This window comes from Solanum lycopersicum, chromosome 5 (assembly GCF_036512215.1).
Source record: "Solanum lycopersicum chromosome 5, SLM_r2.1".
NCBI classification, from domain to species: domain Eukaryota; kingdom Viridiplantae; phylum Streptophyta; class Magnoliopsida; order Solanales; family Solanaceae; genus Solanum; species Solanum lycopersicum.
Window position 1 is genome coordinate 48,555,708 of NC_090804.1, and position 18,068 is coordinate 48,573,775.

Consider the following 18,068-nt stretch of genomic DNA (forward strand, 5'->3'; position numbering starts at 1 on the left):
GGGTTCGATATGCTATACTCCAGCTTTGTGGACCAGCGAGAGACTGGTGGAGGACTTATTCGGGAGTTTTGCCAGTTTGATCTCCTCCAGTGTCTTGGGAGCAGTTAGCTAGTGCATTCCAAGATTGTTTTATCCCATGGAGCGTGAGAGAGGAGAGTCGCTTGAGGTTTGAGAGTCTGAGACAGCATGATTTATCGGTTATAGAGGCGTGTTTTTGCCAATTGTCTAGGCATGTGTTGTCCATTATTCCGAATGAGACAGAGAGGATCCGCAGATTTTTGAGGGGATTGACTTTCTCTATCAGGTCAATTGTGTTTCAGACATCTAGGGAGGGGGCTTCTTTCAAGTCCATTGTGAGCGCCGCAAAAGAGGCGGAATTGATGGAGAGAGAGGAGTTTGGGTACCCTAAAAGGGCCCGTATATCAGGTCAGTTTCATGGTGCCTCATCTGGAGGTAGGGGATCACAGAGAGTGAGTGGTTCTTTTCAGCAGTGGGAACCTATTCATGCATCTATGCCGACATTTGAGGGTGTCCAGAGATCTAGGGGTTCTTATAGCCCGGGTCAGGGCTCCTACTCTTCACAACAGCGACCTATAGGGTGAGGCAATTGTAGTGGGTTTTTAGGGTCTACACAGAAGGTTCCAGGTCAGAGATTTTATTTTACTTGTGGAGATCCCGATCACTTAATGCGACAATGTACTTTTCAAAGGGTTGTTTTATCAAAAAAAAAAAAAGGAAAAACTTTTTTTTGTAAGAGTTTTCGACTTTTTAGAGAGTTGCCACTTAATTTTTAAGAAAATTAAGAAAACTTGTTTTCAAAAAGACTTAAACAGGAAAAATCTTTTTTAAAACTCTAAGGTGTTCGGGAATTCCTATTAACGTCTTAGAAAGGTTTTGAAAGCACCTAAGACGTTTCGCTTAATTACGGCTATCCGACAACTAACTTTATATTTGGCTAAGACTTACAATTGCGATAAATATACTCTTTAGAGTTATTTCTAAATGAATGCAAAATCGGTTAAGATTGTTTTGAAAGTTAAAAATTATTCATCTAAGTGAATTTTAATTTGTAAAATCTTTTAAGTCATTTACTTGATTTGATCGAGTCGTTAAAACTAAAGTGATGTTTTGCGGGGAATCGGATTCTCTAACCTTTATAACTAACGGCGAGTAGGCAACTAAAGAGAAAGAGGGAGAGAGATTTGGGTCTAAATCCGGGTTTCTGTTTGCCTTGACTGATATTTGGACCCACCTGTCGTTGGGTTTTTGACCCATTTTCTTTTTTTGGATTTCTACTCCATTTTGTACCTGTCCTAAACTAAACAAATAATTACACAAAATAAATGCGGTAAAGTAAAAGACGACAAAAGCTTATGCCCAAAAATAAATACAATCCAAAATGCAAAAAATAAAATGGGTCTTCTAGTCTATCTTCTCCGACTATCTTTAATTCTTCGGATCTGTACGTTGGTTTGGAACTGCTTAGACTCGATGAAATGAATAAGTTAGGCCTCCATGTCCTAAGGAAATTGAGAGGGTGGATTCCACAGGATTCGGACCAATTTTACATGCAAATGAAGAGAGTTAAAATTAGTATTTGATAGTAATTAGATCTTTCAAACTTGAACTCTAACGATAACATGATTCATCCATTACGAAAAATAATGCATTCAAGGGGCTTATGCACAAACATTATTTCAACTAAAACAGTACGAATAAATTAAAGTCGAATAACATGGCTATCGATTGATAGAGAATTAATTATGAGGACACAATATATTTTTTTTAACTTAAGAAGGAAACAAGGGATCAGTTACAGCATACACCCTATTATTATTCCATTATACGAGATGGTTAAAAGACTATGTCTATCGATTATTAAAAATAAATCTAACTAACAAACTGATAGATACATGCACACATATATGTCCATTTCCAGAATGTCCTCAACCTCAGTTTTAAAAAAAAAGGAAAAAAAAAAGAAAAAAAAAGATAGACAAATCTTGCCATGTTCTATATAATCTCAAAACATACTAGTACCAAATAATTAGAAGTGATAAGAGTTGAACATTTCCTGCCAAAGAGAAGGTAGCAACAGTGGAATAAATATTTAGCGATATCTTATAACTTTTTATAGTTCGAAACGGAGGAACTCACAAAAAAAAAGAGGCAATTAAGACCATTTATAACAACACACTATCGAAAGATCGGTTTATCTATCCATTTTACTTGCTCCAAACAAACCAAACCAAATCCCGACAAGGCATGATTAATGACCATCCTTTGACTTTATGCTAAAAAAATATATACCCAGTAATCAATGCCAAATAAAATTCATGCTTCAAGCATTTTAAAGAAAAATAAGGCTTAAACATTAGCGAGGCACGAATACGAAATGTATGATAAGAATTTTAATTTGTGCATTAACTCGATCTAGTAGGCAATAAATCTACAAATGTCAATTGTTAAACTAAGAAAACGGAAAGGGCATCATCCCTCAGGCAACAAAAGACAAACTCCAAAACAACAGAAAAGGGGGAAATGAAATAACCTCGATATTATTCTCGACCATGAGTTAAACACATACATTAAACCCATTTTAAGCATGCTTCCCGATAAAATAGAATGAAATGAAAAAAAATGTAACAAAACATCAATGAAATGATATTAACAGAAGTATTAGGCAGGTGAAACCCACCATAAAGTACTGGACATAAAGAAAGTGAAGGAATAAAAGCTAACCGACCATCGAGTGAAGGGCGAAATGGCATACAAATTTGCTATTAAGTTTGAACACATTTCTCCTACCTTTAAGGGTGCATCGAAATGAAACTCAGACGAGAAGATATGGGCGACTTTCACCAACGACGAGAACTTCGAACGTAAATAAGAATGCAAACTTTGATAACAGCTTATGCCAAACAGAAGAGCTATAAAAAAAAATCTTTCGGAATATTTTTCTATGTTAAAACAATGTTCTCCCTCAAGCTTTCTTTGTGCTTTTCATGCTGAAATAATGAATGACTAAATTTCTTAACAAATTTTTTTTCCTAATTTTCTCTGTAACTCTTTCTATTTTGCTCTGAAAATTTTCAAAAGAAAAAAAAACCTCCTCCTTTTGCAGTGAATCAAAAGATTATATAGAGGTCCAGAATGAGGGCCATGAATTTAGGGGGGGAGGGCAAACTCGGGATCAAGGATCTTCCGAAATTCAAAAACACCACAAAAAACTTTCACCAAAACGGATAGACAACCTTTTCCTAAAGTTTCAACTCCATTACGAAAAAGTAAAGAGGCATCGACGCTCAAGATCGAATTACCCCTCCTTGTAAGGCGACGTGGAGTCCTCTCGTCGGAAGGACGATGCTCGCGTTCCTTGCTCGACTGCAGGTTCGTACGAACGGAAAGAGACGTTGAGAAAGCCGACAAAATCGTAACACTCTTTTTCACTTGCTACTTTCGCATAAAGGAGAAGGAGGGAAATTGGGTCGGGTCAGGAAGGGAATTGGGTTGGCTGAAGTATGGAGTGAGCCATTGGAAACGAGTAAAAGGGCCCAAATTTTGGTCTTTCGATTGAAGGAAATGGCCTGTCCAAAAGAATTCAAGGTAAAAGACCCAAATGGCTTCACAGTGGGTAGCAAGAAAATAATATTTTGAATTAAGGATTTGTCCAATAGATTGCAGTTTTTGCCAAATGAATTTTAAAAATTAACCAAATTGAGTTGACTAGCAATTTCGATTAAACTTTAAATAGATAAAATTGACGTTTATTAATTTACGAGCCTCTTAATTCTACACAAAATAACATAATTATTCTAACTATAAACTAAGGGATCGAAATATAGGATATTAATTGGACAAAATGAAATTAAAAGAGCGTTAAGTAAAACTAAATAAACAAATATTTTTTATAAAAATAAACTAAATATATAAAAATACATAAAAGTATATATCACTTAAAAATTATAAAAATTGACTAAAACTACTTTAAAAGGACTTGAAAAACGTTTGGAATTTTATAAAGTCAACTATTTAAAACTTGTTGGAATTTGAGAAGCTCGCGGATTAATTTATCGGAGAGAGTCAAAATTGGTTGTCAACAACTGTCCCTCATTTTACTAGGATTGATGCAAGAAATTCGAGGAAAATGAAATATGACCAATCCAATTTTGTCCGAGCACAAATTCATCTTTTCAACAAGATTTGGTACGGAATTTAGGAATTATGGTAGAATCTCGAAAATGAATTTTCTAGATATCTCAGGCTATATGAGAATTTAGGCCACTTGTAGTTCGATAATCTTGATTTAACTCATGATTTTGAAAAAATTCAAAGTCATCTCAATACCAGATCATGAAGGTACCAAAATTCTCGAGAAAAAGATTCAAGAGCGAATGTTGGAATACAGCCGAGTTTCAACATTGGGCCCGCCTACATATACTTGCACTTAGAAATCAGACTGCTTCTGATTCGGCTCGATTGATTGAAAAGGAAATCTATTATGCTAGATGACCTTTGGTTGGGGATGAGTAACAAATTAAGTCGAATATGAAAAAGAGACTTGTAACCTCTTAGTTATGAATGTGGTGAACTTCACACCTATAATTAAGAACTCACACAGTCGTAATTTCCAAAACTCTTGTTGCACTGTCACTCAGATTGGAAACCTGCTTCCGGATGATATCAAAATTTTTGGATGCGAGACCGAAACTGATAAAAACCAAAGAAAAACCCACATTCCTTCTAATAGGGATGCGGTTTGATTGTGGTGGAAGTCGCTCCTCTGCTCGCGTCCTAAGAGTTTGACAATCCTCTTTGGACTATGTCCCAGTTCGCTGCCAAGAAAAATTTCCACGTTGTGTCGTATCCCTTTTGACGTCGCCCGCCCCTGTGTTTTTTGGAGAATTCATTCTTTTGGATGCTCTCGACAAAGACTGAGATAAAAACTCATCAGCTTAAAAATGCAATTAGGATGGGAGACAGTGTCTTTTACCATGTCGACACTCTGTTGTTCTCCTCGATATTCGACGTCAATTCGATCGGTCTGACGTAAAGCAAATAAAGCTTATGCCTGGTGTTTGCAATGTAATCTTCAATGCACTCTTCACTTAATATCGAAACAAATAAATGCTGATGCGATGCTTATATTTGTTTTGATGTCAACGTACTTTTCATGTTGTTTACTTTAATCAGAATGTGGTTGATGCCAACGGATAAATATTTCCTGTGGTGCGTAAATTTCTGCGAGGTATGAAATCTTCTCGTGATGCATATTTTCTTACATGACATGAATATCTTCTTGTGATGCGTAAATTTTTGCGAGGTATGAAATCTTCTCGCTATGCATAATTTCAGTGAGTTATGAAATCTTCTCACGATGCATGATTTCTGCGAGGTATAATATTTTCTCACAATGCATGATTTTTGCGAGGTATGAAATCTTCCCGTGATGCATAATTTCTATGAAGTATGAAATCTTCTCACGATGCATAATTTCTGTGAGGTATGAAGTCTTCCCGCGACGCATAATTTTCTACGGGGTATGAAATCTTCCCACGACGCATAATATTGACTCGCGATGCATGGTTTTCTGCAATTCACGAGTATTGACTCACGATGCATGAATATTGACTCGCGATGCATGCTTATTCATATCGTCTCCGATGATGATAACGATAAAACGTCCTCCAGATATTACATTGTCTTAATCGACAATAAAATAACTATCCCCTCTGGGTAATGCATCGTCTTGATTGATAATAAAATAAATGACCTCTCCGGGTAACGACACTGTCATGTTTGATAATGTGATGCAGATAGCGTCCTTCACGAAAACCATAAACTCTCCCTTGAGATTTTTGCTTGATTCACCTTTGAATTAGCCAGACGTTTCTTTATAAATCTCATGTCGTTGGAAATGGATTGAAATAAACAATTAATATTACCAAGTATTCGACATAAGTAATGTAAAATGCTTCTTGTTTCTAGGAAAAACTATTGATTTTGGGATAGTTTTCTCCTCTTTTGACTTCTCCATATTCATCCATCGGAAGAATTTGTTGATTTCAAAGCAAACTATAAACCTGCGTCCATAGAAACATTGTTAGTTTTATAAACGGGCTGATCTGTGTCGATTTCTTCAATTGTTTGCTCTTTGTCTTTCTATCTCCGGTTGATTTCCCGACCTTCCCACTCTTGATGGATAAGACAATATTTTATGTCAAAAGAAATGAAAAATAAAAGGGAAAATTTATGAGAAATAAATTTTCGAGAAATAGTATCTAAAGAGGGTCTCTGCCAAGTCATGTCATATCAGGCTTAACAAACTTCTTTGAGTCTAATGCTCGAAGGCCTATCTGATCATTCGCTGGGGAGTTTTTCAGAGTTGCCCAGGACTTGCAGATAAATCTGTGTTGAAATTTTGAGGTCATCCTCAAAATTTCTGTCCCAGTTAACATCTTGCTTATTTTTCCATTGTAACTGAGCAGATCGCGGAATTTTTGAGATCTTCTCAAAAATTATGTCCCAGTTGCAAATCTCAAAATATCTTCTGTCTTGACTTGCTGAGGAAGAATTTTCTTCTCGAGAATTTTTTAGTCCCTCTCAAAAATTTTATCCCAATTGTAAAGAGGGGTAGAAATCTTACGGAGGGTATGACCGAACCCTTGTGGCGCCTACGTATCCTGTTGATGCAGGAATCAGGTCAAACGTAGTTCTCATAAAATTTTAACATGAATAAAAATTACAAAGAAACCAACCGAGACCGACATAGGCCGCCTAAGTATCTCGTTCTTGAGAATTCAGGTCGAACATAGTTCTAAATACAAAGAAATAATTACAGGGTATAAAAGGGGGTGACCGAAGCCGACATAGGCCGCCTACGTATCTCATCCTTGATAAATCAGGTAAGACGTAGTTCATTACAAGAAGGGTAGAATTTAAGCAAGACAAATACAAACAAACAAAATGATTACAAGTAAACAATAAAATGCAAACCGAAGCTTCACATGTAGTATCTCTTGACAACATCTAAGTTTATAGTTTTAGGCCATACAGTGCCATCCATCTCCGATAGGACCAAAGCACCTCCAGATAATACTTTGGGAACCATGTAAGGTCCTTGCCAGTTTGGTGCGAACTTTCCTTTGTACTCGTCTTGATGAGGAAAAATACGCTTAATAACCAACTGACCAACTTCAAAATTTCAGGCTCTTACTCTCTTGTGAAAGGCACGAACCATTCTTTGCCTATATAATTGACCATGACAGATGGCCACCATTCTCTTCTCATCAATCAAAGTTAGTTGGTCAATCCGCTTGCTAACCCATTTAGCGTTACTCAACTCAGCTTCTTGGATGATTCTCAAAGACAGCATCTTGACTTCAACAGGTATAATTGCTTTTGTTCCATATACTAACAAATATGGAGTGGCTCCAATTGATGTCCTGACAGTCGTGCGGTATCCCAATAAAGCATATGGTAACATCTCATTCCAACCTCGATGCTAGTCGATCATTTTCCTCAAAATCATTTTGATATTCTTATTGGCGGCCTCTACAGCTCCGTTCATTGGGGACGATAACTAGTTGAATTTCAATTAGTAATCTTAAATTGCTCACATATCTCTCTCATCAAGTGACTGTTGAGATTTGCCCCATTATCAGTAATGATGGATTCTGGCACTCCAAATCTACATATCAGATTGTTGCGAACAAAATCAGCCACCACTTTCTTGGTTATTGACTTGTAAGAAGCTGCTTCCACCCACTTAGTGAAATAATCAACGGCGACCAAAATGAATCTGTGTCCATTAGAAGTGGCTGGCTCTATCAGACCGATGTCATACATGCCCCAAGCTACAAATGGCCAAGGTGAACTCATAGCATTAAGCTCGTGAGGTGGCACTCGGATCAAGTCACCGTGCACCTGACATTTATGACATTTTCTGCACAAACATGCAACAATCATTCTCCATAGTCATCAAGAAATATCTGGATTGTAGGATCATTCTTTCCAAAGTGAGTCCATTCATATGCGTGCACAAACTCTGGCATGTATCTGTTCAATAAGCTTCACAGCTTCAACAGCATCCACACATCTAAGAAGACCTAAGTCTGGAGTCCTCCTATACAGGACTTCTCTACTTAGAAAGAAATTGAGAGTCATACGGTGTATCGACTTCTTCTAATTGGACATAGCATCTTTGGGATAAGTTCCAGACTCAAAATACTTCTTTATATCAAAATACCAAGGCAAACCGTCTGGTTCTGCTTCAACATGGGAACAATGGATTGGATGTTCTTTCAACTCTATATCCAGAGAATCAATATAATTTGTATCCGGATGTTTAATCATCGAAGCAATGGTGGTAAGAGCATCGGCCAATTCATTATGTATTTTGGGAGTATGTCTGAACACGATTTTACAGAATCTTTTGCACAATTTCTGCACATACTGTACGTAAGGTATAATCTTCGGGTTCTTCACAGCAAATTCTCCTTGAACTTGATGAATCAAAAGATCTGAGTTTCCAATAACCAATAACTCATAAACATTCATGTAGATGGCAATTTTCAAACCAAGAATACAAGCTTCGTATTCAGCCATGTTGTTTGTGCAAATAAATCGAAGCTTAGCCGCCATGGGATAGTGCTGACCAGATTCTGACACTAAGACTGCTCCAATACGTTTACCTTGATGATTCGCCGCTCCATCAAAGAATAATCTCCAACCTGGATATGCCTCAGAAATATCTTCACCCACAAACGACACTTTTTCATCGTGAAAATAAGTCTTAACTGGTTCATACTCTTCATCAATGGGATTTTCTGCAAGATGATCAGCCAAAGCCTGTCCCTTTATCGCTTTCTGAGTCACATACACAATGTCAAATTCACTCAACAACATTTTCCATTTATCTAACTATCCGGTCGGCATCGCTTTCTGGAAAATATATTTCAATGGATCCATTCTGGAAATGAGGTATGTAGTATTTGAAGACAAATAGTGTCTCAACTTTTGGGCAAGTGATGTCAATGCACAACACGTTCTTTCCAACAAAGTGTAACAATACTCGTATGGAGTAAACTTCTTGCTTATATAATAATAGCCCTTTCCTTCTTTCCTGTCTCGTCGTGTTGACCAAGTACGCATCCAAATGCACTATCTGAGGCAGACAAATACAGCAACAAAGGACTCCCTTCTCACGGAGGAACCAATATTGGCGGATTGGACAAATAGTTCTTGATAGCATCAAAAGTAGTCTGACACTCTTCAGTCCACTTTGTCGTGGCGTCTTTCTTTAGCAGCTTGAAAAGAGGCTCGCATACCACAGTTGATTGAGTTATAAATCGACTGATGTACTTTAACCTCCCTAAGAAAATCGTCACCTCTTTTCTCATCTTCGGCGGAGGTAACTCTTGAATTGCTTTAATTTTAGAGGGGTCGAGTTCAATACCCCTTCTGCTGACTATAAATCCCAACAACTTCCCCGCTGGAACTCCAAAAGCGCATTTGGCGGGATTTAACTTCAAGTTGTACCGACGCAAACGATCAAAAAATTTCCTTAGATGTGTCAAGTGATTCGAACACTCACGATATTTGATTATGACATTGTCCACGTACACTTCAATCTCCTTATGAATCATGTCGTGAAAAATAATTGTCATGGCTCTCATGTAGGCGGCACCGGCGTTCTTGAGGCCGAACGGCATCACCCTGTAGTGATTTACACCCCAAGGTCTAATGAAAGTCATTTTTTCCGCATCTTCTTCATCCATCATAATTTGGTGATAACCTGCGTAATAGTCCACAAATGACTATATCTCATATTTGGCTCAGTTGTCATTCAAAATATGAATATTCGGCAACGGAAAATTATCCTTCAGACTAGCTTTGTTGAGATCTCTATAGTCAACACAAATCCTTATTTTCCAGTCTTTATTGGCGACAGAAAGAACGTTGGCCAGCCAGGTTGGATATTGTGTTACTTCCACCAATTGGGAATCTATTTGCTTGGTGATCTCTTCTTTAATATTCAAACTTAGTTCAGGCTTGAATTTTTGAGTTTTTTGCTTCACCAGATCGAACCCTGGGTTGATCAGTAGCTTATGAGATACGACATCGGTACTCAACCCTTGCATGTCACCAACTTCCCAAACAAACACATCACTATATTCGAAAAGCAAATGAACTAGTACCTCCTTCTGAACCTCATTTAGGTGGATGCTGATCTTAACCTCTTTAAGACATTCCGAATCTCCAAAATTCACTGTTTTCGTTTCCTCTAGATTTGGTTTATGCTGATTCTCGAACTGCCGGAATTCCTCGACGGCATAGTCTGGTTCCTCACTTTCTTCTCAAGAATTGTCAACCCCGTTGTCACCTACCTCATTTTATTCATTTAGCTCGTGACATGACATGACATTGGCGGGTCTATAACTTATGTTACTGAAATCATAAACAGACAAAATTAGGAAAGTAAGGCATAACAAACAACTAAATAAATAAGGTTAAAACAAAGAGGCTTTCATTTAAAAACAAAGCAAACTTTGGCCATGGCATGGGGACATGTTTCCTTTTTGAACATCACAATGAAAATTAAAAATTTGAACAACTAAGAAATTGCAAAATGGTGGGTCTCGGGCCTTTTCCGAACTACCACCGATTTTAATGTGCATGAAATGACGCCTTTCTACCGAAGAGTTCGGGGTATCAGGATCAGCTTGGAGTTTCAATTTTGCAGCACGTCCCCTTTTTCAGCATCGCGAATACCAGCTAGATCGACCTTCTCTTCGGCAACAACATCGATATCCTCGAAGAGGTCACAGATTCCTTCCCTAACGTATTCATGCTCGGCATACTCCCGTATTGCAAATAATTGATACAGATGTGGAATTGGCTTATTCAAAGCTTGATCATTTTTCTTCTTCACCTTCATGTCATCATCTGTGGGGATGTAAGCAAAGCCATATCTTGATCCCTTAACAAGGACCGGAACAGGCTCAATAATTCCTTGGGAATATCTTCCCAATCCGAACCCTGGCTCGAAACCATTTTGCAGCATTAAAGTGTCTATCATTTTGTATACAGCATGCATGGGGGTCTGCGGGGCCAAGCCGTCACCGGTGGCATTCACTAGCTCCACCATATAAAAGTCTGTACCTCGCGGTATCTCATCAATGATCGGCACCTGCCTTCCAAGGTGACTCCCCTCGCCGTGAATAACCAACTCTTCATTCTTTCACACAAGCTTCATCATTTGATGGAGAGAAGAAGGGACGACTCCAGCCATATGGATGAACAACCTTCCCAAAAGAAGGTTGTAAGTGGTATCTATATCTAATACTTGAAATTGCGCGCTAAACTCTGCGGGTCCCATTTGAAGGGTCCAATTCACTACCCCCAATGTGTCTCTTTGAACACCATCAAAAGCTCTCACGTTGACCTGATTTTGCTCCAGTTTCCCAAGGTCAAACCTTAGCTGCCTCAACGTCTACAATGGGCAGATATTCAAAGCGGACCCGTCATGTAATAAGATGTGGTTGACAACCTTTTCACGCATATCATGGTAATGTGCAACTCTTTGATATGTGATCTTGCTTCGAGTGGCAGCTCATCGTCACAAAAGTTGATCCGGTGCCCTCGAGTAACCTGATGAATCATGGTAGCCACGTTATCACTACTTGTACCAGAGGGTATGTATGTATCATCGAGAGCTTTCATTAAGGTCTGCCTATGGGACTTAGAGCTCATCAGCAGGGCCCATACAGAGATTTGAGCCATAGTCTTCTCTAAATGTTTGACGATGGAATAATCCTTTGGTTGCATCCTTCTCCAGAACTCTTTCGCTTCTCCTTCATTTATCGGTCTCTTAGCCTTGTCCTTCTTCTGTCCTCCGAGAGCAAGCTCATCAGGAGCGTAACACCTTCCAGACCAGGTCATGCGTTGAGTTGCCGCATTTTTAATGACAAATTTAGGATTGGCGAGAGTTTCTGACGGCACCAAGGCAACAGCCTTTATAGGTGTCAAAATAACAAACTCTCTCTTTTCTTTGATGCTTAAAAAAGCGATAGCCCTCTCCAAATCGCCGTGAATGATCGGGGTAATCATCTTCGTTCCACAGCAGTCTTCATCCGTTTCGATCATATTAACATTGCCACCTCCATTATTCGGCAACGGGTTTGTGTTGACATTTAGCACCTCCGGTTGGAGACAGACTAGATCCTAATCGACCAGATCCTGAATTTTGTGCTTGAGGTTGATACAATGTTCCGTATCATGTCCAACATTGTTGTAATGATAAGCACATCTCTGATCGGGCTTGTATAACTTTGAATTAACATCCACTGGCTTGGGCCTCACAGGGTGGATGTATCCAGCCGCAGCCAGTCTCTCATACAGTTTGGTCCGGCTTTCAGCAACTGCAGTAAAGTTCCTTGAAGGACTCTTTTCAAATCTGGATCTGGAAGGGTCATAACCGCTTTGTTGAGGGGGAGGCACCTGCTCATTATTTTGGGTATTCGGACGGGGAGCTTGGTTTCTAAGGTATGGGTTTGTTTGGTAATTTGGCAATGGAGCTTGGTAATTCGAAAGGGGATTTTTGTATAATGGATCCTGGACTTGATAAATGGGCGGGGGTGCTCGGTAGCTCGACTGTACATTGGCACAGTTTGAAGCAATATTCTAATAGGGAGATGGAATTTTGTAAGATTGAGGGTAATTTGGGTACATGGGAGAAAATTTTTGAAGATTAAGGGGTGGACTCTGGTACAACAGAACTTGGGCATTCGGATAAGTGGGGGTAGTATTATGATTGTTGGGATGACTGGATTGCGGGTAGTAAGCTTGGTGGGACTTTGGGGAAGGACTATAACGACCTTGGGAATACGACGAGCTTCTGGGGTTTTTTCTTCCCCCATACGAGACAGCGACAACTTCTTCACTTTTCTTCTTGAGCTATCCTGAAGATCCAGGTAACACGGATACACGACTATCTTCCCCGATTTCAAAGCGTCTTCGATAGTCTCACCAATTTTTACTATCTCGGCAAATTTTGCTCCAACGAGCAACATGATTCTGTCGTAGTATTCTGGCTCTTGCACCGGCACAAATACTTCGACGATCTCTTTCTCAGTTATGGGCGGCCTTACTCTTGTTGCTTCCTTCCTCCACCTATAGGCGAACTCCGTATAGCTTTAAGTTGGCTTTTGCTTTATCTTCTCTAGAGAATATCGATCGGGAACTATTTCGACATTATAGGCAACTCGGTCGATGAAGTCTTTGGCCAACGCATTCCAACTGGGCCACTGCCTGGTTTCATGTGAAGTAAACCATTAAAGGGCCTCCCCGCACAGGCTTCGGCTAAAAAGCCGCATCAACAAGGCCTCATCCCTGCCAACTTCCATGAGCTGGTCACAATAGGCTCTCAAATGATCCATGGGGTTGCCCACTCCTCCAAAGGTGTCAAACTTCTGAATCTTGAACCCTTTGGGAAGGTTCAAATCTGGGTGGATGCACAAATCCTCGTAACTGAGTCCAGTAATGTCTGGGATGCACTGTATCTCTTTCATGGCCTTTTTTATTTACCCTTTTATATCGATCTTTGCGTCCTCCTTTTCCCTCCATTCCTTTTCCTGTTCTTTATATTGGTCCAACTCAGAACCGTGCACCTCATGCTCGGTAGGAACGGGAAATTGGAAGGTGGCTCTCTTTGGTAGGGGTGGAGCTATGAAGGGACTTGGAACATTTTGGGCGGTTTAGTGATTTTGTGGGTAGGCCTGAGGAGTAGTGTTCTGATTTAAGTGGTTGTGGGGTGTTTGGGGATTGAAAGCATTTAGGTTTTGATCTTTGTTTTGGTTTTGGTTTTGTGGGGGTGGAGCGGTCTAATGGTGAGTATTTTGGGGATGGGGTGACATTTGAGGATGGTTGTTTTGAAGAGGAGATTGAGTTTGGTAGGATGCTGAAGCATATTGGGGATTTTTGGTAATTAGATCTATAATTGACGGATTATGAACAGGTGTAGAAGGCTGGTTCTGAGTTGGATCCATATTTGAGAAAGGGAAGTATATTGGAGGCCTCCCATCAATAGCGTTAGAAGAAAATCCAGGTTGAGGCAGATCCTGTCTCCGTTGCATTTGCACTCTCATCTCTACAATCTGTTGCATCAGCTGCATAATCAGCTCATTCATTTTTGCTACGGTGGGCTGAGCCGCCACAACGTCAATAAGACTCACTTCTTCATTGTTATCTCCCATGAATGCCTTTCCTCTGTCTGAGCTTTGTCTAGGGAAGGAATCTGTGGGACCTTTTGATCTTGTGAAATAAGGATGATTTTCCAGCTTTTGATCGACACAGATCAGTTTCAAAGTACCTGAGAAGGAAAACATCTCAAAAGCAGATTTGTCAGTGCAGATTGAGAGTACAAAAATGCATAATATCACACAGAGAGCAGATAAACACACAAGTTTCTTTGTTTGAGGATATCTTCAACCCACGAGTGAGGACAGAAACACACACATTTTTATAACAAGCAGGAGTTTGCTTGTTTTAGCTTTGACACAGTCTCGGGAAGGCTAAATCACGTTGAGCTGCGGTCTTCTTGCAGCTGCTTTTGGACGTCTGTTGATCCAGTCTTCGTATCTTCTCGTAACATGGAGGAGGGGGATGAAAATTTTTAAAGATAGGGTTCGGGCCTAGGGAAGCTGCCTACGTATCTCACAAGGAGAATTCAGGACCAACGTAGTTCGAGTACAAGGTAAAACATTTTCATTCATCCATTCATTATGATTACAAGAAAATTGAAATGAAACAGTAGAGTCTCCTTTTTTTAAAAGATGAAAGGATGGTGACACGTTAGTCATTTCTCTTCTTGTTACAACATTAGTCTCCTCCTTTCAGACGACCTAGGAATGGAGGCTTATAGACACTTTCCTCGTCGTCGTCTTCCTCAGTCGCTTCAGGGTGAGCGTTGTAGGGACCATTATTGGCTCCTTGCTAATAGGCGGGGTATTTTTCGTCCATTTTCCAAAGTTTAGCTAACAGAGTGTATGTCTCCAATTCTATCCTCGCTTCTCTTTCTTGCACTTTCAATCAAAGCATGTCCAACCTTTCTCGCAAATCCTCTGTCTCCATCTCAACATCTTTCTTTCTTTACATCTGTGATGCTAGATCTTCATCCAACGTCACGGTTGCAGCTTTGTAGATTACGGTGGCCATGTCGACTCTGAGCCCCTAATCCGTGGCTTCTTGAATTTCCTGAGTGATCCGTTCAATCTTTCGTTGTAGTTCTACTTCAGTATGCTCCATCTGGATGTTCTTACCTTTGTCCATAGCATTGATTTTGCCTTTCCTAAGACGGTAGAGTAATGTTTTAGGATTTGTGGTATAGGAGGTAGTCTTTTGAGTGAGAAACTTGAGACTTGGGAATTTTTGTCAGACATTTTATAATAGTGGCTTCTATATATTCTTTAGAAATTTCTGGATAGGAGTGGGTTTACGATATCCTCATCCATAGCAACATAACACTTAAGTAGTTAAACATACGTATATTGCGTCCTAAAACATACAGGGGGACCCTTTTGCTCAAAGGGTAGGCCTAGCGCATTTGAATGATGTACGTGTGAATTTGAACGAAATAAACAATTCCCCCAAAATAAAATTTACTATTGAATAATAATGTTCACAAAGGGGAAATAAGTATTAAAAACAAACCCACGCAGGGGCCATTTGAAAGTGCAATAAAGGCAGGCCCACGCGGGGGCTAAAACAATGTAAATACATATAAAAACCCACGTAGGGGTGAGGTCCACTATGTCGCTCCAGATGATCATGCTCCGTCACCGTCCCTCTGAGCCTTGTGTTGCTGAAACATATATCTTAGAATCAACAAGAAACCTTCACCAAGGCATCCTTTGTGTTCCAAGCTTTCGTATCGCATCCTCTCGATTTTCTCCTTGATCCAGTTATCAAAATCATCATAACCACGCCTCATTCTTTCAACCTCTTGAGTCACCCTCTCAAGAGTATATTGGTTCTCGACAATCTTAGCGTACACCTTGTTGGCCTCTTCCTTTCCCCCTTGTAGCTCGGCCACTGCTTTGGCTTCTCTGTCCGTTACGCTGTGAAAGCTACGCGGGGTTTGAAAGGAGATATTTTGTATGTCCTTCTTCAGCCATTCTTTGTAACCCTTTTCGTACCCAACATTGAATCGGTCAAGGGCGATGGTGTCTTTATCCATACGCTTGGCGCTTTTCCATTCTCTAAACATTTCAGACGCGTTGTGCACTCTATCATCTCCAATATCGTATACGTAAGTGCCATAGTACGCTTCTTTGGGTACAGTTTGTCTCCTCCCGAACTGTCGCAAGACTCAAAATGGTGCATAAGGTCAAATTTCCTGAATGCCTGGTAGAGGAAGCACAACTGTCTACGGCTCTCCACGATGAATTCTTTGGTGATAAAATGGTCGAGCATCCATTGGAGGTCTTCTTCTCTTAATTCGGAGAAAATTTGAGTCCATCTCCCCCGTGTTATCTGATTATTCATATTTTCCCAGTACAACAGGTCATTCAAATCCTTGAGGGTATTCTTGTTGTCAAGAGTATGCAGCTTCCGAGTCCCAACACCCTTTGCTAAATTGCTGAGGATCCACCACTGAAGGAGTAGGTTGCATCCTTGGAACTATCGATGTCCCTCTTTACACATTCCCAAGGCTCGATACATGTCGGACAGGATGACCGGAGCTATAGGGTGGTATTTTGTTGTCCATTGGTTCTCATACCCTTTGAACAAGGTGTGCACGAGTGTTATAACTATGGTATTGATACTCAAACTTTGACCATGAGGGATGACCATTGTTCCCAATAATGTAAGAGATCTTGAACTCTCGGTTGTAAGTGACGTAGAAGCTTGCATGTCCAAATCGGATATAAAGGTCCCTGAATGCTACATGGGATTCTTGGCACAAGTAGGCAAAGTCCTTTCCCAACCCAAACCAGTCTGCAATATCCTCTACGGAAGGCTTATTTAGGATGAAGATGTCTTCTTGTTTTCTTGCTCTCCTTTCTATCCCAGTTCCTACACTGTCTATACAGTCTCTTATTTCCTCCAAAGTCAGGGTAATTTTGGTGGTTTTGAATCGAAACATCATCCTCTGGCTATCCCAATATCCCATAAGTACCTCAACCAGTTCTTGTCAACCGTTCATGTTGATCAGTTCTTTTAATGCACCCACGTATTTTTTGAGGTTTCTTCTATGATTCTCATCCAAATTATCATACCACATCGTGAGTTGAGGTGGCGTTGAGACAACCATGTTGAACTTTGGGAAACGGTCCATATCTGCAAAACAGAAACTACTTAGATTTTTCCCTACCCCCAAATTGGTTTTCACATGCACATCATTCAAATGTCAAATAATATGATGTATCGTGGGGTTTTTATTTCGCTCTATCTTAGGTTTACTAGAATAGTTTTCAAGTTGACGGTTATCCGAGTCGGACAAACATCGGGGTGAAGCTACCAAACAACGTCGGATGACCGCATTCCAACTATTTGTTTGATACTTTCAAATGAATTCTTGTGTATTTTTGAAAAAAGCCATGGAAAGTCACGTAACTTTCGTTTTTCCTAATGGATACTATTTACCGTTTGGCAGAAGAATGCCATGGAAATGCAACAAATTTAAAACTAAGGTAAACTAAACAAATAAATAATTTATCACAAATAGCCAAATAACGTTAGTTTTAACGTTAGAATCCTCCTGCTCTCCAGCAGAGTGGCCATTTCTGTTTTATAAAAAAAAAGGAAAAATGTTTTTTTTGTAAGAGTTTTCCACTTTTTAGAGAGTCGCCACTTAATTTTTAAGAAAATTAAGAAAACTTGTTTTCAAAAATACTTAAACAGGAAAAATCTTTTTTGAAACTCTAAGGGGTTCGAGAATTCCTATTAACATCTTAGAATGATTTTGAAAGCACCTAAGACGTTCCGCTTAATTACGGCTATTCGACAACTAACTTTATATTTGGCTAAGACTTGCAACTGTGATAAAAATACTTTTTAGAGATATT

General features: G+C 39.6%; 2 protein-coding genes across 2 annotated transcripts; both read right to left on the reverse strand.

Annotated features, from left to right (window-relative positions):
• Positions 1-7,003: 7,003 nt before the first annotated feature.
• LOC112941462 (uncharacterized) lies at positions 7,004-7,486 on the reverse strand. The gene is made up of 2 exons (XM_026030951.2): positions 7,261-7,486; positions 7,004-7,155 (listed from the first exon to the last, which is right to left on the reverse strand). Exons 1-2 carry the CDS (start codon positions 7,484-7,486, stop codon positions 7,004-7,006), a joined length of 378 nt encoding a protein of 125 aa, XP_025886736.2.
• A 698-nt stretch (positions 7,487-8,184) lies between these two features.
• On the reverse strand, positions 8,185-8,907 carry LOC138348861 (uncharacterized). The gene has a single exon (XM_069298455.1). The coding sequence runs from the start codon at positions 8,905-8,907 to the stop codon at positions 8,185-8,187; it is 723 nt and encodes a 240-aa protein (XP_069154556.1).
• Between the last annotated feature and the right edge of the window lie 9,161 nt (positions 8,908-18,068).

Coding starts and splice junctions, on each gene's coding strand:
- LOC112941462 (XM_026030951.2), bottom strand. CDS start 7,486: ATGTTACCATATGCTTTATTGGGATACCGCACGACTGTCAGGACATCA. Junction 7,156..7,260: donor AATGGTGGCCATCTGTCATG/GTCAATTATATA, acceptor TTCCTCATCAAG/ACGAGTACAAAGGAAAGTTC.
- LOC138348861 (XM_069298455.1), bottom strand. CDS start 8,907: ATGTTGTTGAGTGAATTTGACATTGTGTATGTGACTCAGAAAGCGATA.